The following is a 22,888-nucleotide window of genomic DNA, read 5'->3' as shown; positions in this document are numbered from 1 at the left end:
GAGTTGGGGGGGGGGGGGGGATTTCCAGTGCTTTAGCGAGTGTGGTGCTTCTGGACGTGGTAGGACGATGAAAATTGGTAGGCTTGTCAGGGACCTGCTCAAATTGACTTGATAAGAGTCATTTCCCCGATTCGATCATCGGGGGGGGGGGCTAGAGGGAGGGGAAATCGTGAAAAATGAGGTATGTCTATATCACGAATGGGTGACCGGATCTTAATGAAACTTGATATATAGAAAGATGTCATATCTCAGATGCTCCTTTTTCAATTCGGATTGGACCCTGGGACATTTGGGAGTGGAGAGGGGAAACGGAAATCTTGGAAAACGCTTAGAGTGGAGAGATCGTGATGAAACTTGATGGGAAGAATAAGCAAAAGTTCTAGATACATTATAGACACAACCGGACCAGATCCGATCTCTTTGGGGGAGTTGGGGGATTTCCAATGCTTAGGTGAGTTCGAGAATAAGCGCAAGTTCTAGATGCGTGGTTGACATAATCGGACCGGATCCTCTCTCTTTAGGGGAGTTAGAGGCGGGAGAGTCCCAGTGCTTTGCCCAGTTGGGTGATTCTGGACGTGCTAAGACGATGAAAATTGGTAGGAGTGCCACGGACCTGCACAAATTGACTTGATAACAGTCGTTTTCCCCTATTCGACCATCTGGGGGGCTGAAGGCTCTTGGCTCTTTTGACCTCTTCGCAAGTATCACATGAGCTCTCGGCTCTTGTTTATGTAAGGTCATCCTTTACCTCCTTTTTTACCTTTACCATTATTACTGTGCTACTGCAAAGATCGTATTAACTTAAATTTCCGTTACCATAGTTAACCGACCACTCATAGATCAGATTTTTCGTATGAATTTCCTCCAACATCAAGGTTGAGAGGGTGTTTCAGCGTTCGTTTCACTGGCCCAAAAATCACAGTCTCTTTATGATCTTTTTATATGTAAGGTCATTACTAAGCTCGTTATTACTGTGCTACTGCAAAGATCGTATTAACTTAAATTTCCATTACCATAATTAACTGATCACTCATAGGTCAGATTCTCCGTGTGAATTTCGTCCAACATCGAGATCGAGAGCATGTTTCAGTGTTCGTTTTACTGGACCAAAAATCGCATTCACTTTATGAGCTTTTTTATGTAAGGTCATTACTAAGCTCATTATTACTGTACTACTATCATACTATTACTGTACTACCAAAATTCTTAATTCCTATTACCTTAATTAACCGACCACTCATAGATCAGATTTTTCGTGTGAATTTTTTTCAACATCAAGAGCGTGTTTCAGCATTTGTCATACTGGACCAAAAATATGGAACTCAATTCCAGCTAAAATCCTGGAACATTCTGATAAACTTTTGTTTCAGAGGCTGCTAAAATATCTGAAAGTTAAATATGCAGGGTAATAGTTTTAATTCTTTTTGTTTGATAAATTAGTTTAAGGTGGCTTAGTTTTACTATTGTTTAATATGTAGCGCTGAAGTATGCCACCAGACATTTGCGCTGGTTTTTAAGATTGTATTTATATTTGTGTTCAAGTAAAATTGTTCTAATTTGAAATCTAATCTAAACTCTTGACCTGGATGAAAAACTTTGTGAACACTGTAAGTACTTCTTTTTATTCTGATAAATGTCGATTTCTTCTCAAAGGCGCTTAAAACATCTTCAGTATCGATATTAATATCTGATTTTATAAATGTATCTGTGAGGCTGTTGATCGCGTCTTCTCCTTTATTATTCGGGATATATGATTTCAGTTACTTTAAGAAAAAAGGACTGCTTTGCGGATTCAGTATTAAGAAGTAGAATGGAAAACGCAGTCAAGACGGAATGTACAAAAGAAAAAAATTGTCATCCATTTCAAACGTTTTGGAAACTTTATAGGGACGGAGAAATTTGTCCATAGGCCTCCATTTGCTTTGCCTCATAGTCAGCTCAGCGAGAAGATTAGTCTAAAAAAAATTTATGGATGTAGGTTTGCAGTTTCCGTAACAGCTTCGGTCTATACAACATCAACAGTAAAACGAGGCAGCAGACGCTAAATTTCAATTACTGTTGCTCATCCTAGCCGAGTGGATTGGTGCGTTGGATTTAGGATCCTTTGTCCGAGAGAGCGAGTGTTCGAATCCTAGTTTACCCAATTATTTGGTTTGGGACGGGGGTCAGTTTTTTGACTCTGTAAGTTCAGCTAGAGCCGACCCAGCTCTAAAATGGGTACCTGGAGAAACCTGGGGAAGGTAAACAGGAAGGGTGTGCAAAAGCACAGGATTACTAGCCCTCATCCCCCCATTGTACTTCCTGGCTGAAGGGCCTTGAGACGGAGATCAACACCGCCAGTTCGGACCTTTTGGGTCTATTGCCGCATTCTTTATCTTTTTTTTTCTTTTTTCTTTCTTACTGTTGCTCGATTATTAAGAAGCCTCACGTCGAGGTTTGTCGCATAGCTGCTCAAAATAGGGAAAAATACAAAATCTATTCAAATTGAGAAGTTTCTGAAGAAGATAATGACCGCCAATGATGCTTTGCATTTAGGGATGAGTTCCAAGACTTTCCGCTGTCTGAATTGCTTTTTCGTCAATAGAAAGAGAATCCACATCAATCCATTCTTTCAGTGCTTTGATAGATTGATTTTTTTTAGCGGAATAAGCAGAATTAAACTGACTAGCTGAACTCGATCTTGGCTCCTACCAAGGACCAACGAGTAGGCTCTTGTCATTAGACCTGGATTGAACTGGTGGTTGGCCAGTCAATTACTAGCTAACTCTGAGACGTAGATGTTAAAGTATAGAACCTAGATCATGTTTGTGATGGTAGCTGCAACCTAGTAAAGAACGTACCACGGACCATAGTACACAAAAATTAAAGAACGTGTTTTAATGAAATACATGAATAAAAGGAAACAATCATTTGCAAAGAATATAAATTTTATTGGCTCTGAGGTGCTTCAAATAAATTATTAGTGTGTAGAGGTAACTTCTGCAAGCAATAATGTAGATTATACTTGGGGAGTAGGTCTAGATCACTAGGCCTCTCACAAGTTTGCTACTTCTTCAGGCCTGCTCCCCCCCACCATAAAGACTCTTGACTCAGGACTCTTGACTCAAGACTCTTGTCCTTGTCTTGTTCCAGTGTTTTTTTTTTTTTGTTTTTTTTTTATATATTTTATTAAAGTGTTTTGTTCTTTTTGTTGTCCATTACAAGCAAAGGTTCTTGGGTCTAGTAACCGCTTTACTTTTGTAATAGTTTTTCTTTTAGTATTAATAAATTGATTGATTGATTGATTTAGGTATTTAATATGCTCTTAATTTAAATATGAAATTCTTAGATATAAGTTAGAATGAATCCCACTTTGTTTTTCCATTAACTTTTCTTTTTCCCTAAAATATGTTGGCTATAAAAAGACATTTATTATATTTTAAGCAATCGCTATGATACTTTCTAAAATCAATAGATACGAATGAAGCGCATTTCAAGAAGCTGTCGGTCTTCAAGACTGCCTCGATTTTCTTACTCTTAAGCATTGTTTCATCATCAATGTGTTGAAAGCATTCTGTCTACTAACGCTGCATTCTTCAGATTTTATCCGACAGTATGGTATGCTATAGTACCATTGCCCTACTAAATGTAATCATAATATTATTGCAGTCTTTAATAAAGTATAAAATCAATTGAAGTATAAATTATAAATTAAGTCTATATCCAGGGGGCCTCTGGGTCCCGTCCTTAAAATTCTGTCGAAAATGTTTTTTTTTTCGCAGCTACCTTTGACGTGCATCAAATTCACGTTTTGTTTTTGTATTTTAGTAGATTCCCTACCCTCACCAAAAAAAAAAAAAAAAAAAAAAATCCTGCGAATACTTTTAACAAGGTTGACATAATTTTTACAAATAGTTAACAAAACCATGGGTTTTAAACCTATTTCCGTTCGTGGATGTTCTTATTTATTGATGGGATTTTGTGCTAATGCATTTCTTCACGAAGTGCTAAAAGTGTGAGAAGAAAATGGATATAAAAGTGTATTTTCGAGTCTAGTTTAAAATCCTTTATTCTATAGGTATGCTCCAATAGAATAATTTGATATAATTGTACCACTCACTGGTGCCATTGAGAAACATATACAACTTCGCCAAGTCTAGTTTAAAACCCTATATTCTATAGGTATGCTCCAATAGAATTATTTGATACAATTGTACTACTTACTGGTGTCATTGAGGAGCATATATATGAGAAGCATTGAGAACCAAATAACTGCTTGCCCTTCCACCATGGTCAAGCAACTCCTGGGCGATTTAAAGATACGGCATCATAGACCCGAATGCTTCTATCAGAAAAAGCATAGAAGCTTATAATAATGGAATTGGTCGGCACCCATGGAGCGTTATTTTGATACAATGGATGCTTTTGCTTTTGTATGTTTTAATTGTTTTTCAGTAAGATGAAGTGTCGTTTAGTTCTTTAGGTCATTTTCTTTTTCCTCTTTTCTTTTAGTTACATTATACTCCGTTTTTCATGTGTATTATAACGGGTTATAAATAAATTCAATTCAATATAGCTTTACCAAGTTTAATTTAACACTATTTATTTTATAGGTATGCTCCAACAGAATGTTTTGACATAGTTTTACAACTTACTGGTGTCATTGAGAAGCATACACAGCTTCTCTAAGTTTAATTTAAAAACCGTTTATTTTCTAGGTATGCTCCAACAGATTGGTTTGATATAATTGTACCACTTACTGGCGTCATTGAGAAGCATATACAGCTTCGTAGCGTTAGTCCTACGACAACTACTACGGTCAAACCTGTTCAACCGACCACACCTTCTGAATTAGACCGAATCACCGACTTGAAGTTTGTGCATCATAAATATAGCGACATGTTTTTATGGCTGCAGGCAATGAGTATAAAATACTCACACATTATGCGGCTCTATTCTATTGGAAAGAGTGTTCAAGGACAGGAGCTTTGGGTAGCAGAAATAAGTGACAATCCAGGTGTTCATGAACTAGGTATTTAATGTCATTTATCTTTATTGTTCTCTTGTCTTCTTGTTGTTTTGTTTTTTTGTAGAATGGGGTCGCACAAAAAAAATGTATGAAATAAATTGTTCCCAGTGACTTTTTAGAAACAAATTGGATCTGTTGCATGTATTACATTGAATAGATACTATTTGCTGGTGCAACTGAGTGGCACAAGCAGCAAGGCAATGCCCTAAGGGACCTCGTAGTGTTGGGGTTGTTAAATTCACCGAAGATTTCTTAATTAGATGTAGTCATTGTAGTCATTAATTAGATGTAGTTACCTGAAGCTTTTATATTATAGATATTGATTTTTGTTTCTTTCCTGTTGTTATTTCTTTGCATTGGTATATATACATATGTCTAGAAGGCGGGAAAATTTTCATATTGGTACGAGCTGCTCTCAAAACTTGTGAGCAAGACACGGGGGTTTTGCTCTATCAAACAGTTCGTGGTAACGAACTGTAGTAAGGAGCGACCCGGCTCAATAGTAAACGAAACTCTAAATAACGGAATTTTGATGCTAAAATATACATCAAAAGAATCGGATTTTCATGCTGATTTTAAATATATAAGTTTCATCAAATTTGGTCTTTGTCATCAAAAGTTACGAGCCTGAGAAAATTTGTCTTATTTTAGAAAATAGGGGAAAACACCCCCTAAAAGTCACACAATCTTAACGAAAATCATACCATCGCATTCGGCGTATCAGAGAACCCTTTAGCAAAATTTTCAAGCTCCTATCTACAAAAATGTGGAATTTCGTATTTTTTGCCAGAAGACAAATCACGGGTGCGTGTTTATTTGTTTGTTTGTTTTTTTTTTCCCCAGGAGTCATCGTGTCGACCAAGTGGTCCTAGAATGTTGCAAGAGGGCTCATTCTAACGGAAATGAAAAGTTCTAGTGCCCTTTTTAAGTGACCAAAAAAATTGGAGGGCACCTAGGCCCCCTCCCACGCTCATTTTTTCTCCAAAGTCAACAGATCAAAATTTTGAGATTGCCATTTTGTTCCGCATAGTCAAAAACCATAATAACTATGTCTTTGGGAATGACTTACTCCCCCACAGTCCCTGGGGGAGGGGCTGCAAGTTACAAACTTCGACCAGTGTTTACATACAATAATGGTTATTGGGGGAAGTGTACAGTCGTTTTCAGGGGATTTTTTTTTTGGTTTCGGGGGTGGGGTTGAGGGGAGGGGGCTATGTGGGAGGATCTTTCCCTGGTGAAATATGTCATGGGGGAACAGAAATTCAATGAAAAGGGCGCAGGATTTTCTAAAATTACTATAAAAAAAAACAATGAAAAAATAAACATGGAAAAGTTTTTTTTCAATTGAAAGCAAGGAGTAGCATTGAAACTTAAAACGAACAGAGATTATTACGCATATGAGGGGTTCTAAAAATACTTTAGCATAAAGAGCGAGGTATTTGGGAGGAGATAAATACCTCGCTCTTTATGCTATAGTATTTTTAGTAATTTCAACTATTTATCCTACGGCCTTTCTGATTCAGGGGTCATTCTTCAAGAATCGGTACAAAACTAACGATTTAGTGTAAAGAGCGAGGTATTAACGAGGGTACAAACCCCCTCATATACATAATAAAAATTTAAGAATATAAAAGTTTGTTACGTAAGTTAATTCTTCAGTTACGTATATTTTTTACTAATAAAAAAAAATCGTTAAAAATTAAAATTTATAGTTGCCTTTTTGTGTAACCGAAAAATTGCATGGCAACTAGGCCTCCTTCCCCATCCCTTATTTCTCAAAATCGTCTGATCAGAACTAAGAGAAAGCCATTTAGCCAAAAAAAGGAATTAAAATGTAAATTTCATTTTAATAATTTATGTGTGGAGAGCCAAAATCAAACATGCATTAATTCAAAAACGTTCAGAAATTACATAAAAAAAAACTAGTTTTTCTAACTGAAAGTAAGAAATGACATTAAAACTTAAAACGAACAGAAATTACTCCTTATACGAAATGGGTTGTCCCCTCCGCAATCCTTCGCTCTTTACGCTAAAGTTTGACTCTTTACCACAATCCTGCTTTTTAAAACAATTAAAAGCTTTAGCATAAAGAGCGAAGGATTGCGGAGGGGACAACCCATTTTGTATACGGAGTAATTTCTGCTCGTTTTAAGTTTTAATGTCGCTCTTTACTTTCAGTTAAAAAAACTAGTTTTTTTTATGTAATACGATTCCAGGACTTACTGCATTAAAGTTCCTCTACATTGAATATAAAGATTATAGATGTACCTTTTATTTTATAGATGTATCTTTTATTTAACACAGTAATAAGGATCAAGAACATATGCACAGGACTAATTATTATTAGTCAGAGGCATATATTACTGTTATAAATATTAGGCATGTTATAGATTTCCAGACAATACGGTCTCGAAAATTGGGGCTAGGCAAATAAGGATGTACTAGTGAAAATATAATATTCAAATGGTACTTTGGGAGGAAATGTTTAACTCCCCTATAATACCAATTTTATTCTGACTTATGCTAACGAAATCAATATGCTCCTCCGTTTCATAGAGCTTTTTGCAATTTTTTCCGTAATTTTGTCCATTGTAAAAATCTCCGATTGATTGAAAGAGATATGATCCGATAACTTTCAGCCAATCAATGGTCTTTTCTTCTTGGTCAAAGGTCAATCAGTTATGCGAAAACTGGTTGTAATAAGCATATTGAACACTGGGATAACCTTTAAAAGTTAAGTGATCATCATCTATTTTAACCCCCTTCCTCCTTAATGTCACCTTAGTTTACTTAAGTTATTTTTTCTGTAAGTCAATACTAGTCTATAGATCTAATGTCTTCTTGCTGTTTGATTCTTGCCCTCTTAAATTTCACAAGTTAGCTTTGCTTTTGCAGCAGCTTGTGAGCTGAGGATCAGCAGAGAAAGTTGTAAAAATTTATTTTCTTCTATTTTCATTTCATGTTAGATCATTAATACAACTTCTTATATTATTAATATTAAGTGAAATGCAAGTGAGTCAAGAACTTATTCCTCTGGTACACTAATCTTAGTATACATACTGAAAGAAAAATATCACAAGTCGTGCGGACAGTTTTGTCCCAACGACAGAATGCTTTTATGTTACTTCTTAGTCATGAAGACCAAAAACTCATCCTTGTAGTTTACCAATGTTAATATTCATACTGTCAGAAAAATTTACTGAGTCGTGTGTCTTTTCATCCATCTCCCAAACTTCAAAGGCTTCTTTATTCCCAGTGCAATACGACAGATACCAGTATTTTTAAGTATTTGTAATTTTGATAGCAGCCTGGTCTACAGCGAACCGTGGCCCATAGTAACCAAAAGTTAAAAAAAAGTTTTTTTTATTCTGACCGATAGTCTGCCGAACGTAGGTACCGACCTCCTGATGGAGGCAAATCATTCGGTGCTTCCCAGGACTTTTCTCCAGATCTCTCCGAGTACCCATTTAGAGTTGGGTTGACTCTGGATGAGCTTACAGAGCTCAGCTACAAATCTTCACTTGTAACTGATTATGGAATGCAGGGTTGCTACAAAGTCCCTAAACTCAAGTAAAGCCCTATAGGTCCCTTAAATTGATAAAAAGTCCCTAAAGTCCCTTTTCTTGCTTTGGTTTAATACTCCGTATCCTGATGGCTACCAGCACCTATGGGTATATGGTTTTCAGTATATTTTTTTCCGATAGAGATTCTTGGAACCTGTTTTTGCTTGTCTAAGGAAAGCAAAACTGTTACGTAGGCTACAGCGTTACTGTCTAGATAGAGCAGACCAACTAGTAACGAAAAGGAGTGCCCCTTTGCCTCTGGAGTCAATGGGTTAGGAGGTGGTAGGGCCTTGTTGGCTTTGTCAATTACTTAAGAAAATCTTTTCTGGGTGTCACTGTTACACACAGAACGAAAAAATAAATAAATAAGGGAATGACTCCAATGACAAAATACAAAGGAGGTAGCTTTAAACCAGCTTCCTTGCACGATTTTGAGCTTACATACATTTCTCTAACTATTAGACTACTTCCTAGTGCCCTTTTTTATTTGAATATATTTCTTGTAATAGCCTGTTATTTTTCATCTTCTTTTCTTTTTTAAAGTTTCAGGTTGAACAAAAATTGGAAAGTGCAAACTCAAGGATACTTGGTTGGGAATGAAAAATGTACAGGACACCTAACGAAAGAGTGGTGTAGAGCTGTTCTGGGAGATCTGTTCTCTTTCTACTTTTCTATCTGCAATGCATCGCTTGTATGTAAGCAATATATCGCTTGCATAAGGGCTCCTACGTTTTACTGTAACACGCCGAATCAGCTTCGTCTCTTGGCAGCATCTTCCGCAGAGAGCGACAAAACTGCCCGTTCACTTAGGTGCTTATCTAGTGTATGATGAAAAAGCAGTTGCAGAAATTACACTGGCTCTGAAGATGATTGAGTCTGATTATTCTGGGAACTCCGCAGACACAATAGCAAATGTATTTGAAAAAAAATATCAGAGATACAGCAGTCAAAAACTTAACCGAAGATCTTGGATCCTATTTCCGGAAGATGACCCTTGGTGAAGTCGGCAACAGATCTTATGTTGTCGAGTTTGTTGAAACCACAAACTCAGAAAGTAAGAAAGAGCTTCAAATTAGGATCCAATTCCGGTCTTAATTAATGAAAAGAGTGGTAGAAAGACATCTGAAAACTGCAGCTTAATGAACATGCCTCAGCTGAGGTCAGAAAGAGCCAGAACGACCGATGAGAGCGGTTTATCCATCTCCATACTACTAGTGTTAATTTGTGTCTGTCTGAACGTGAACAAAAAACTTTTCCGACTGATTAACAGTGAAAAAAGTGAATTGGTAAGTAGCAAAGGTCTCCTTGATATTGGTACCTGCAAGATCCATTTGGTACCTAACGCTTTTCGGAAGGGTTTACAGGAAATTGGCGACAATTATTCCGATCTGATCATAAAAGGGTAGTTTTTTTTGCGGTTGACCGGCTAGACAAGAAGACTTGGGGAAGATTCAATAGAAAACTGGCTTTCATAAGTCTCGTTTTTTTGGAACACGTACCCACCAATTGGTTAACATTAGGACCTGCCGCTTTGATGCTAAGGGAAATGATGTCAACTCTGTTTGAGTACTTCTTTGTCAAGATTGCAAAGAAAAACCTTAGTCTTTCTCACAAAAAAATCTTTCTTACAAAGAAAAACTTGCACTAACTCTATACGAAGCTGAATCTGCTGGTCCTGACATTGGCCGGACGAGTCCTAAAGCCCAAAGCGACCAAAGAGCTTAGGGATGAATTAACGCTTCAGTCATTCGAATATGAAAAGAACTCTGTGCCACTGCTACAGACAGTTGTGAGTGGCGAGATTGTTGACTATCTTGAGTCAGTAGAAGAGCTTCCAAAACGCTCGTTCGTGAACCGTATTCAGAAGTATTATTTGCGGCTGCAAGATGTCCTTAATTAAATTCTCGGTGGAGATGTTTACAGTTGTTGAAAGCGTTAACTTTTCTGCATCCTAATGAAGCTCCAAAGTCAGTTTTGTTCAGATTTTTTTATATGTTGCCAGGAAGTTACCCATCGCGATGCAAAAGGACAGGTAAGTTGACGAGTTTAAGCTATTTCAGTTTGAGGACTTCTACCGGAGCCAGGAAGCATCGACGACCAGTGGAACAACGTGATTCAGGGAGGGAAATATTAAAACATGTCTGAAGTCGTAAAAAATGCTTTGACCATTACAAGGGGGTTTGCCTGTATTGAGCGGAGCATTCCCCTTTCCGGGCGAATTTTCAGTGAAGAAAGAGCTTTGATGAATGAGCGAACTTTGAATGCAAAACTATTTGTGATAGGTAGGTTGTGCAGATTTGGAGGACGTCCGCAAAATGTTGCTGTCACTAAAGACTTGATAAAACTAGCCAAATCCGCTAGAAAGAGCTATGATTAGTACATATAGTGGAAGAAGCCTTGAAAGAAAAAACCGAGAAAGCGCGGCAGGATTTGGAGGCAAGAGAACGGCTGAGAGAGCTACAGCTCGCTGAAGTTTCTTTGAACTGACTGACAATAGAGACTTTCGAAAAATCCTTGAAAGAAAAAAAAGTGTTTGGTTCCAAGGAGCAGGCCACAGATGAGTTGCTGAAGGAAGCTCATAACTGGCTTAAAAGAGGCATTGAAAAGGAGGACAAAGTCGAGATACAGCTAGCGCAAGCCATGATAGATGAGACTCGGTTGGTGCGTAATAAACAGAAAGGTAGCTGCTACTCTTGAAACCGCGCAGCAGCAGTTAGAGTAAAAAAAAACAGTTGCTGATCATATCACTGTTCCAACAGAAGGCAGTGCAAAAAAGGGAAACAAGTAGGTTGGTGTTGTAGTCATCTTACCCTTATCTCTTTTATCATATTTTATATGTTCCCAATTGTTTTGTAGTTAATACTTCTTTTTTCGTGATTAATATTTTTCTTTTTTAAGGTGAACCAGAATTCAAATACATAGGAAACATGCATGGAAACGAAGTAGTTGGGCGCGAGGTCTTACTTCATCTCATTCATCTTTTATGTACCGAATACGGCAAAAATCAGCGAATCACTACTCTTGTTGATACAACACGAATACATATAATGCCATCTATGAACCCAGATGGTTATGAGACGTCCATGTTAGGTATTGTGATTTTCAACTCTTTTTAAAAAATACTTCATAGACAAGATTTGCCCATTACGGTGAAATTCTTTATTTATTTTACCGGGTGTTGAATTACTCCCAGTTAATTATCGGCTAGTTGTTCAACTTTGGAAATTTACGGTTTCTTTCGTTTCTTACGCGATCGATTTACCGACTCTTAGGTCGGTGGTTAAAGTAACTCTGCAATTACCACTTTTGCCACCTTACCCCTTCGGGCTGATCAGATGTCCGGTGGGTATGATATAGATGTATGGCTAATTCAGATATAGATGTATGGCTAATTTGCCTCTTTTTGTATCTATTGATTTTGTCAGCTCCCTAGTCGCATTTTTGTTCAGTCTTAATCAAAATTGATGTGCATGCCCATACTATGTATCTTTTATCTTATTTCCAGTTAGGGAAATAGGCACTGTAATGTTACAACCGGTACATATCTAGGGAAGTCAAATCTCCTACTTTGGTATCCTTCAGCAGGGGGTATACCAGGGGCTGCCATAAGTAATACCAACTTAATAAATAATCGACCCAAGAAGCAGAGATTGTGTATAGGAAGGGAAATGCTTAATTGGCAAAACTTAACACAGCAGTCCAAACGGTACACCTAATCATAAAAACGTCTAAGACACTCAGAATGTCTAAAACATACAATTTGATTATAGCATTTAAAAAATCTTTCATAGAATGACCAAATTAATGGATTTTTTTTTTCATAGTGTAAATTAGTCGAAGCGTCAACCTTTAACCCCCTTAAGTCGAAGAAAGTTTTAGTCTGATTTTGGTGGCCCTAGCGACATATAAATTATCTTTTAGGCATTTATCATGCATGCGGAAGTTAGATCTAGTTGGAAATGCACTCGGAACAATTAGGGGATTAATATTTTTTTTTTTTTTTTTTTTTTTTTTAAAGGTTGATTTTTTACGAAAAATTTTTTTATAGATTTTTTTTACTTGTTTTTTATATTATTTTGGAGAAAGTCGAAGGTTAATTTTCAACGGAAGTCATGGCCAATTGTAGAAAAAAGCCAAGACAGATTGTCCAGGTTAATTTTACCCCTTTGATGGCCGTTGTTACTGTCTCCCATTTATGCTCCATGCAAACGTGTCTTTTTACAATGACGAACTAGAGTCGTACCGGTTGGAGGTTCTTCTGGCACTTCTGGCTGCATAAATTTTCATTATAAATTCAGTAAAATTCATTACTGCATAAATTTAAAACTAACAATACCGATGATATATTTATCTTATCCTTTTGACATCGTTGTGAGCTTGTCCCAAAATCATATCAACTGATCATTTAGGAGACATTCTTTTGGAAAAAGTCAAAGTAATATGATGCTTCTGGGTAAGTGTGGGGTAAATCTAAAACTAGAATAAAGAAACAATGATATCTTATCCTTTTGATACTTATCCTAAGTATCGTATCCTTTTGATACAAGTTGCGGCTATGAACTTGTTGTAAAATTTCATATTTTATAAGTGACGTGAACTGATCTTTTCTTTTGCAACTTAGTGGAGGAATGAAAAGTAGGATAATTATCTTTTGAGCTATAGTGAATCAATGAATAAATATTGAATGATATGGAACAAGTGGTGACAGCGAATTTGTGAGAATTCTTTTAGCAGTGCTAAGCTTGTTAGTGCTCCATCTTCAACCTCTGTGCTGTGTGGGTTAATATTCATTGCTCCCCTCATTTTCGTTACCATTATAATTGATGACATCACTAATCATCCCTGCAACCTAACATAAAGATAATTAGATTTTAAAGATCAACTTTTTTCAGTTAAGATGAACTTCCCTTCATGTTTTGCTATTAGATTTAATTTTTTTCTTTTTTTTTGCAATCGACAATTATGAAGAGGAAACCTTGGGACTATCCGAAAGAATCTTCTTGTGGTTTTGATCCCGTGTTGGGTTATTTTTGTATCGACAATGTTGGTTTTAGATAATGTTAGGGTTGTTTTTGTTTTTTTTTTTTTTTTTTTTTTTACTTTCTATCTGGATTGTCTCTAAAGAATCCTTTTTGTGTATGTCTACTTAGAAGAGATAGAAGCTATAGGTGAGATCACTTCAAAATGATTGTAGTTTTTCAGCCTGGAACCGTGATTCCCAACTTGGGACACACGCGCCAGCGGTGGTACACGGGAATATTTTGATGGTCATGGGCAGGACACCCTTCTACTGACAACACTCTAGAGTCTTAATTTAAAGAAAAATCATGTAAATGACGTCACATTCACATATCTTTAAAGAGCAAAACAGATACATGATAGTGTTGCAACGACGTCATGCGTTGTATGAAAGGTGTTGCATACAGACAAAATTTTCATTCGTATAAATAAAACTAGAGGCTAACTAGAAGAAAAAAAAATACCAAGCTAATGACCTTTTAAACTTCCTTCAGGTGAATACGTGTAAAATTTTAGGTAATAAAATTTAAATATCACGAAGAGGGTGGGCAACAGGATCTTAGAAATGCCTAGGTGGGGATGGACCAAAATCGGTTGAGAACTACTGGTCAGAATGAAAATAGACGAGATTTATTAATTCCTGCATCTCTCTTCCCGCCCGCACACCTACCCATACCTGTATGCGTGTGAAGGCCCATGGAAAGTTCGACAATTCAAGCATTTTAAATTCGGTCTTTCAGGCGCGTGATACCCCCTCCCCTCCGCCTCCTGCCAAATACCTACCTGGTATAACTTTTAAAAAAATCACATTCTGACCAATGGTCTGCCTTCAGCCTGGAGTGCAATGCATGGTTGGGGGCAAATCATCTGACGCTTCCCGTGTTTAATTTTATGACTATCATTTTATTGATTTGAATAAAATTTATTCTATTAATATTATAATCTGTCGGCTGTACCATAAAAGGCTTTCGGTAATTCCTGGCCATTTTGTATAATGATTTGGGGTCCAAACAATTTTCATATGTTCCAAATATGAGAATTTTGTCAGCTCCAAGCGGGTTCAACTCTGTCTAGAAAACACTATTCGTGAGTGACACAATTTTACTCAAAACTTGTTTAAAACAAATCTCATTTATCCTAAAGATATAAAAAAAGGTGGGAATCAAGTTTCTGGTGAAAAAGCCCCCGTATGCAGTTATTGGTTGTAGCGGCTGACAAATTTTTAGGAAAACAATCGTTGCAAACAAATCAGCGAAAAAAGCCAAAAACAGATGGGATCAAACAGTTTAAAAAGGTGTTGCTTTCCTTTGAAAGCATAGTTGTCTTTGGTGATAAACGAATTATTCATTTTAGAAATTTTACCTGCCATGGGTTTCGCAACATTTAGTTTATTAGTTTTGCAAACATATTTTACTTTTCTTATTTTACTTTAAATTGTTTTCTTTATAAACTGTTCTTATAAACTGTTTATCTTTTTTTTCTAAGACTTTTTTTTCTTAGGATAGTCTTAAAATTACCCAATTTGCAACCGTAAATTTGGTTTTCAGGGATTTTACCTTTGTTTAAATAAAAATAGTTTCCGAGCCTTGAAGGGACTTCTCCAGTTATATCGGATGGCGTCCGTACCACCGCTCGTCAGGCAACAGCAATATCGATTTTGTTTTATTCATTTGCTTTAAATGGTTTTATGTATTGTTTGCTAAACTTATTGGTTTTAAAATTTTTACGTACATATATTCACACGATCAAATTATTTCACAAACATAATCTTTCAAGTACAAAAACAAAGAAAAAAAAAGGACCAAGAGAAATAGTTATGTGCAGAATATAAATTCGTAGACAGGGATAGTAAAATTGTCCTGATCTTAAGTTAGCAGAATTCTTTTACTCAAATAACTACTTTATACTAGAAAATTAGTTTATTATTATACACTAGCTGACCCCTGCCACGCGTTGCTGTGGTGCTACGCGCCACAGCAACGCATAGTGTGCCAGCAACATTTGGGCAGCACCAAGCCGCCTGTTTTTGTTCAAGTACAAAAACAAAGAAAAAAAAAGGACCAAGAGAAATAGTTATGTGCAGAATATAAATTCGTAGACAGGGATAGTAAAATTGTCCTGATCTTAAGTTAGCAGAATTCTTTTACTCAAATAACTACTTTATACTAGAAAATTAGTTTATTATTATACACTAGCTGACCCCTGCCACGCGTTGCTGTGGTGCTACGCGCCACAGCAACGCATAGTGTGCCAGCAACACGTGGGCAGCACCAAGCCGCCTGAGGCCAATACAGCTACACACGCTCCTCTTCCATCCCTATCTACTCAAAGCCTCCTTCTTTACACCCTCCCAAGAAGTTCCCATTTCCTTTAAGTCTTTCTTTTTGATGTCTTACCACCCCAGACAAGAACGACCTGCTTTCCGTTTAGCCCTAGACAGTTGGCCAATAAGGACAATATTCGGCAATCTGTCATCCCTCATCCGCAGAACGTGCCCTAACCATCTCAACCTTTTTCATTATCAAACAGTTCGTGGTAACGAACTGTAATAAGGAGCGACCCGGCTCAATAGTAAACGAAACTCTAAAAAATGGAATTTGGATGCTAATAATACATCAAAAGAATCGGCTTTTAATGCTGATTTTAAATATATAAGTTTCATCAAATTCAGTCTTTGTCATCAAAAGTTACGAGCCTGAGAAAATTTGCCTTTTTCGGAAAATAGGGAGAAACACCCTCTAAAGGTCACAGAATCTTAACGAAAATCACACCATCGCATTCAGCGTATCAGAGAACCGTATAGCAAAAATTTCAAGCTCCTATCTACAAAAATGTGGAATTTCATATTTTTTGCCAGAAGATAGATCACGTTTGCGTGTTTATTTGTTTTTTTTCCCAGGAGTCATCGTATCGACCAAGTGGTCCTAGAATGTCGAAAGATGGCTCACTTTAACGGAATTGAAAAGTTCTAGTGCCCTTTTTAAGTGACCAAATACATTGGAGGGCACCTAGACCCCCTCCCATACTCATTTTTCCCAAAGTCAACGAATAAGAATTTTGAGATAGCCATTTTGTTCCGCATAGTCTAAAACCACAATAACTATGTCTTTGGGAGGGGCTTACTCCCTCACAGTCCCTGGGGGAGGGGCTGCAAGTTACAAACTTTAACCAGTGTTTACATAGAGTAATGGTTATTGGAAAGTGTACAGACGTTTTCAGTGGGATTTTTTTGGTTTGGGGGGGAGGGGAAGGGGCTATGTGGGAGGATCTTTCCTTGGAGGAATATGTCATGGGAGAAGGGAAATTCAATGAAAAGGGCGTATGATTTTCTAGCATTACTATAAAAAAAACAATGAAAAAAGAAACATGAGTTTTTTCAGTTGAAAGTAAGGAGTAGCATTAAAACTTAAAACGAACAGAGATTATTACGCATATGAGGTGTTTTTCTCCTCTTAAATACCTCGCTCTTTATGCTAAAGTATTTTTAGTAAATTCAACTATTCATTCTACGGCCTTGCTGATTGAAGGGTAATTCTTAAAGAATTGGGACAAAAGTTAAGATTTAGTGTAAAGAGCGAGGTATTAACGAGGGGACAAACGCCCTCATATACATAATAAAAATATAAGAATATAGAAGTTAATTCGTAAGTTACGTGTATTTTTTTACTAATAGAAATGTTTGTTAAAAATTAAAAGTTCTAGTTGCCTTTTTAAGTAGCCGAAAAATTCGAGGGCAGCTAGGCCTCCTTCCCCATCTATTATTTGTCAAAATCGTCTGATCAAAACTAGCAGAAAGCTATTTAGCCAGAAAAGGAATTAATATGCAAATTTCATTCTAATAATTTATGTGCGGAGAGCCAAAATCAAACATGCATTAATTCAAAAACGTTCAGAAATTAAATAAAAAAGCTAGTTTTTCAACTGAAAGTAAGGAGCGACATTTCAAGTAAAAACGAACAGAAATTACTCCGTGTATGAAAGAAGCTGTTCCCTTCTCAACGCCCCGCTCTTTACGCTAAAGTTTTTTACTGTTTAATAAAGTAGAATCAAACAGTTCGTGGTAACGAACTGTAGTAAGGAGCGACCCGGCTCAATAGCAACCAAAACCCTAAAAAATCGGTTTTGATATCAATAGCTACATCAAAAGAATCGCATTTTAATGCTGATTTTAAATTTATAAGTTTAATCGAGTTTAGTCTTACCCATCAAGAGTTACGAGCCTGAGAAAATTTGCCTTATTTTAAAAAATAGGGGAAAACAACCCCCAAAAGTCATAGAAATTTGACGAAAATCACACCATCAGATTCAGCGTATCAGAGAACCCTGTTGTAGAAGTTTCAAGCTCCTATCTACAAAAAATGTGGAATTTCGTATTTTTTGCCAGAAGACAAATCACGGGTGCGTGTTTATTTGTTTGTTTTTTCTTCCCAGGGGTCATCGTATCGACCGAGTGGTCCTAGAATGTCGCAAGAGGGCTCTTTCTAACGGAAATGAAAAGTTCTTATGCCCTTTTTAAGTGACCAAAAAAATTGGAGGGCACCTAGGCCCCCTCCCACGCTCATTTTTTCTCCAAAGTCAACGGATCAAAATTTTGAGATAGCCATTTTGTTCCGCACAAAAACCATAATAACAATGTCCTTGGGAATGACTTACTCCCCCACAGTCCCTGTTGGAGGGGCTGCAAGTTACAAACTTCGGCCAGTGTTTACATATAATAATGGTTATTGGGAAGTGTACAGCGTTTTCAGGGGATTTTGTTTTTGGTTTTGGGGGTGGGAGGATCTTTCCTTGGAGAAATATGTCATGGTGGAACAGAAATTAAATGAAAAGGGCTCAGGGTTTTCTAAAATTACTATAAAAAAAAACAATGAAAAAATAAACATGGAAAAGTTTTTTTCAATTGAAAGTTAGGAGTAGTATTGAAACTTAAAACGAACAGAGATTATTACGCATATGAGGGGTTCTAAAAATACTTTAGCATAAAGAGCGAGGTATTTAGGAGGAGAAAAATACCTAGCTCTTTATGCTTTAGTATTTTTAGTAATTTCAACTATTTATTCTACGACCTTTCAGATTCAGGGGTCATTCCCGAAGAATTGGGACAAAACTTACGATTTAGTGTAAACAGCGAGGTATTAACGAGGGTACAAACCCCCTCATATACATAATAAAAATTTAAGAATATAAAAGTTTGTTACGTAAGCTAATTCTTAAGTTACGTATATTTTTTACTAATAAAAACATTCGTAAAAAATTAAAATTTATAGTTGCCTTTTTATGTAACCAAAAAATTGCAGGGCAACTGGGCTTTGGCAACTGGGCATTTTGGCAACTGGCCAAAAATGGAATAATATGCAAATTTCATTTTAATAATTTATGTGTGGAGAGCCAAAATCAAATATGCATTAATTCAAAAACGTTCGGAAATTACATAATAAAACTAGTTTTTTTTAACTGAAAGTAAGGAGCGACATTAAAACTTAAAACGAACAGAAATTACTCCGTATATGAAATGGGTTGTCCCCTCAGCAATCCCTCGCTCTTTACGCTGAAGTTTGAATCTTTGCCTCAATTCTGATTTTTAAACAATTAAAAACTTTAGCGTAAAGAGCAAGGAATTGCGGAGGGGACAACCCATTTCATATACGGAGTAATTTCTGTTCGTTTTAAGTTTTAATGTCGCTCCTTACTTTCAGTTAAAAAAAACTAGTTTTTTTTATGTAATAGCCCTAGAAAGCGGGATTGAACCACACTTTTCGTACAGCCTACTGTTTGAAATACGATCATTCATCCGGTCACCCAGAACAATGCGTAGGCAATTTCTCTGGAAAACATTTAGTAAATCTTCTTCCGCTTTTTGGAGCGCCCATGCTTCAGAGCCATATTTGACCACTGTCATCACTGTACCTTCCAGTATTCTAATCTTGGTTTCCAGACTTATCTTTCTATTCTTCCAAACTGTTTTTAACTATGAAAGAACACCCTGAGCCTTGTCTATTCTACTTTTAACATCTTTACTGCTCCTACCGTCTTTGCTAATAATTAAATAAAAAAACAAGTTTTTTTAAATGAAAGTAAGGAGCGACATTAAAACTTAAAACGAACAGAAATTACTCCGTATATGAAAGGGCTTTTCCTCCTCGACACCCCGCTCCATACGCTAAAGTTTTTTATTGTTTTAAAAAGTAGAGTTGCGAGAAAGAATCAAACTTTAGCGCAAGGAGCGGGGTGTCGAGGAGGAAAAGCCCCTTTCATATACGGAGTAATTTTTGTTCGTTTTAAGTTTTAATGTCGCTCCTTACTTTCATTTAAAAAAACTTGTTTTTTTATTTAGTTTCTGAAAGTTTTTGAATTAATGCATGTCTGATTTTGGCTCTCCGTACATAAATTATAAAAATAAAATTTGCAATATTAATTCTTTTTTTGGCTAAATGGCTTTCTCTTAGTTTTGATCAGACGATTTTGAAAAAATAAGGGGTGGGGAAGGAGGTCTAGTTGCCCTCCAATTTTTCGGTTACTTAAAAAGGCAACTAGATCTTTTATTTTTAAAGAACGTTTTTATTAGTAAAAAAAAAATACGTAACTTAAGAATTAACTTACGTAACAAACTTTTATATTCTTATATTTTTGATTATATATATGAGGGGGTTGGTCCCCTCGTTAATACCTCGCTCTTCACACTAAATCTTGTTTTATCCCAATTCTTTAAGAATGACCCCTGAATCAGAAAGGCCGTAGAATAAATAGTTGAAATTATTTAAAAAAAATTTAGCATAAAGAGCGCTGTATTTATCTCCTCCTAAATACCTCGCTCTTTATGCTAGAGTATTTTTAGAACCCCTCGTATGCGTAATAATCTCTGTTCGTTTTAAGTTTTAATGCTTCTCCTTACTTTCAATTGAAAAAACTTTTTCATGTTTACTTTTTCATTGTTTTTTTTTTATAGTAATGCTAGAAAGTCCTGCGCCCTTTTCATTGAATTTCTCTTCCCCCATGAAATATTCCTCCAAGGAAAGATCCTGCTATATAGCCCCCTCCCCTGAACCCCACACCCAAACCAAAAAAATCCCCCTGATAACGTCGGTACACTTCCCAGTAACCATTACTGTATGTAAACATTGGTCAAAGTTTGTAACTTGCAGCCCCTCCCCCAGGGACTGTGGGGGGTAAGTCATCCCCAAAGACATAGTTATTATGGTTTTCGACTATGCGGAACAAAATGGTTATCTCAAAATTTTGATCCGTTGACTTTGGGTAAAAAATGAGCGTGGGAGGGGGCCTAGGTGCCCTCCAATTTTTTTGGTCACTTAAAAAGGGCACTAGAACTTTTTATTTCCGTTAGAATGAGCCCTTTTGCAACACTCTAGGACCACTTGGTCGATACGATGACCCCTGGGAAAAAAAAAAAACAAAAAAAAAAAAAAAAGCAAAAAAACAAATAAACACGCACCCGTGATTTGTCTTCTGGCAAAAAATACGAAATTCCACATTTTTGTAGATTGGACCTTGAAATTTTTTCTAAAGGGTTCTCTGATACGCTGAATGCGATGGTGTAATTTTCGTTAAGATCCTATGACTTTTAGGGGGTGTTACCCCCTATTTTCCTAAATAAGGCAAATTTTCTCAGGCTCGTAACTTTTGATGACAAAGACTAAATTTGATGAAACTTATATATTTAACATCAGCATAAAAATCCGATTCTTTTGATATATCTTTTAGCATCGAAATTCCGTTTTTTAGAGTTTCGTTTACTGTTGAAATGGGTAGCTCCTTACTACAGTTCGTTACCACGAACTGTTTGATACTACCAAGGTAAGTGAAGCCGCCCACCTGGTCAATTTTTTGTTATCCAACGTCAGTTTTTCATATTCACTTATTCCTAGCCTTAGTAACTTAGTAATTTTCAAACCTATTCTAGCATCCTCAACTCGCAAAACCTCTAAAAGTTCATTCATTTTGCTCACACTTTCATCTAGGATGCTTAAATCATCATCATTTCATTTCATCATTTCATTGCATGCTAAAATCATTATTTTCTTTCGTAATAAATTTAGGTAAAGATTTCTTTTTTGTTCATCTGGTGATTTAAATGGACTCCAAGTAAAACCTGCTTTTGTCAATATTTTAAGTCGTGAGAGAAGCCTTTGCGAGCTTGAAAATAATCCTTTTGATCTAATTAGTATTGTGAATAATTCTGTGGGTCAGGTTATTCAAAACCTGACTAATATAAACCCTGTTTGTAATAGTAAATATGTTTCGGAATTGGGGGGAGAGGAGGTTAACAAAGGAAATTATTCTCTGACTGCACTTCAGCTTAACATTCAGGGTCTTTCCTCGTCAATAGATAATTTAAGACAAATTGTTTCGGATGGACAGCCTGATGTTGTTGGTTTGTGCGAGACATTTTTGGATTCTGGCAATGAAATGCTATTGGATATCCATGGCTACAAAATGGAACATATAAACCGCTGCAAGATGGCTAAAGGAGGCCTTGCCATGTATATATCTAGTAATTCGCATTATTGCTTACGGGATGACTTATCAAGGAATTTTGAAGGTATCTTTGAGTCACAGTTTATAGTAATTAGAGTTAATGGAATTGATCTAATCATAGGCAATATTTATCGTTCTCCTAGTGGTGCAGTTTCGTTGTTTCTTCGGAATCTTGAGGAAATACTTGACATAATATTGAAAGGTCCGTGTCAGTTAATCATAATGGGTGACTTCAATATAAATTTGATGGATTCAAATTCTTCGGCTTCAGTTGATTTCCTTTCAACCATGCTTGCCGCAGGAACTCTACCAACTACATCCATCCCCACACGAGTAACTAATGTTACAGCTTCTTTGATTGACAATATCTTCTCTACGCTTTGCTTGAAGGAAAACTCAATTTTAGTTACTGATATCTCCGGTCATTTTCCCATATATTCTCGGTTCAGTTTTAATCGGGGAAGGAATAACCGGGCCTAAGTGTTTGACTCCTATTCTTTTAGGTTTGGTGAGAATGAGTTATCTCTTCTTGGTTGTAAATTAGCAAAAAATTCGTGGAGCTTATTTGATAATGACAAGGATTTTTCTTGTTTATTTGAGTCGTTTTATGGAACAATAAAAGAGGCTATTCTTAGCATTTGTAAAGCACCACCTTCTAATCGTAGGTCTAAAAGGATTATTCCTCTAAACCCATGGATGACATCCGGACTTCTCAAAAGCTGGAGAAGTAAAAATAATCTCTGGAGGTATTATAAATGCGCTACACTTTCAACGAGTGCTATTCGTCTTTGTCAATTCAAGATTT

The 22,888-nt window shown here is 36.5% G+C and overlaps 1 protein-coding gene across 2 annotated transcripts in view; it reads left to right on the top strand.

The window, feature by feature from the left end:
• LOC136033915 (carboxypeptidase D-like) overlaps positions 1-22,888 on the top strand; it is a 218,828-nt gene that overhangs the window by 50,273 nt on the left and 145,667 nt on the right. For both annotated transcript variants that reach the window (XM_065714930.1, XM_065714931.1), the window contains exons 7-8: positions 4,698-5,011; positions 11,470-11,661. In XM_065714930.1, coding sequence (XP_065571002.1) covers positions 4,698-5,011; positions 11,470-11,661 — 506 coding nt within the window. The remainder of the gene's footprint in view (positions 1-4,697; positions 5,012-11,469; positions 11,662-22,888) is intronic.

This window comes from Artemia franciscana, chromosome 12, assembly GCF_032884065.1.
Source record: "Artemia franciscana chromosome 12, ASM3288406v1, whole genome shotgun sequence".
Classification (NCBI taxonomy): domain Eukaryota; kingdom Metazoa; phylum Arthropoda; class Branchiopoda; order Anostraca; family Artemiidae; genus Artemia; species Artemia franciscana.
The sequence above is the reverse complement of the archived record's forward strand: the minus strand, read 5'-3'. Positions and strand labels throughout refer to the sequence as shown.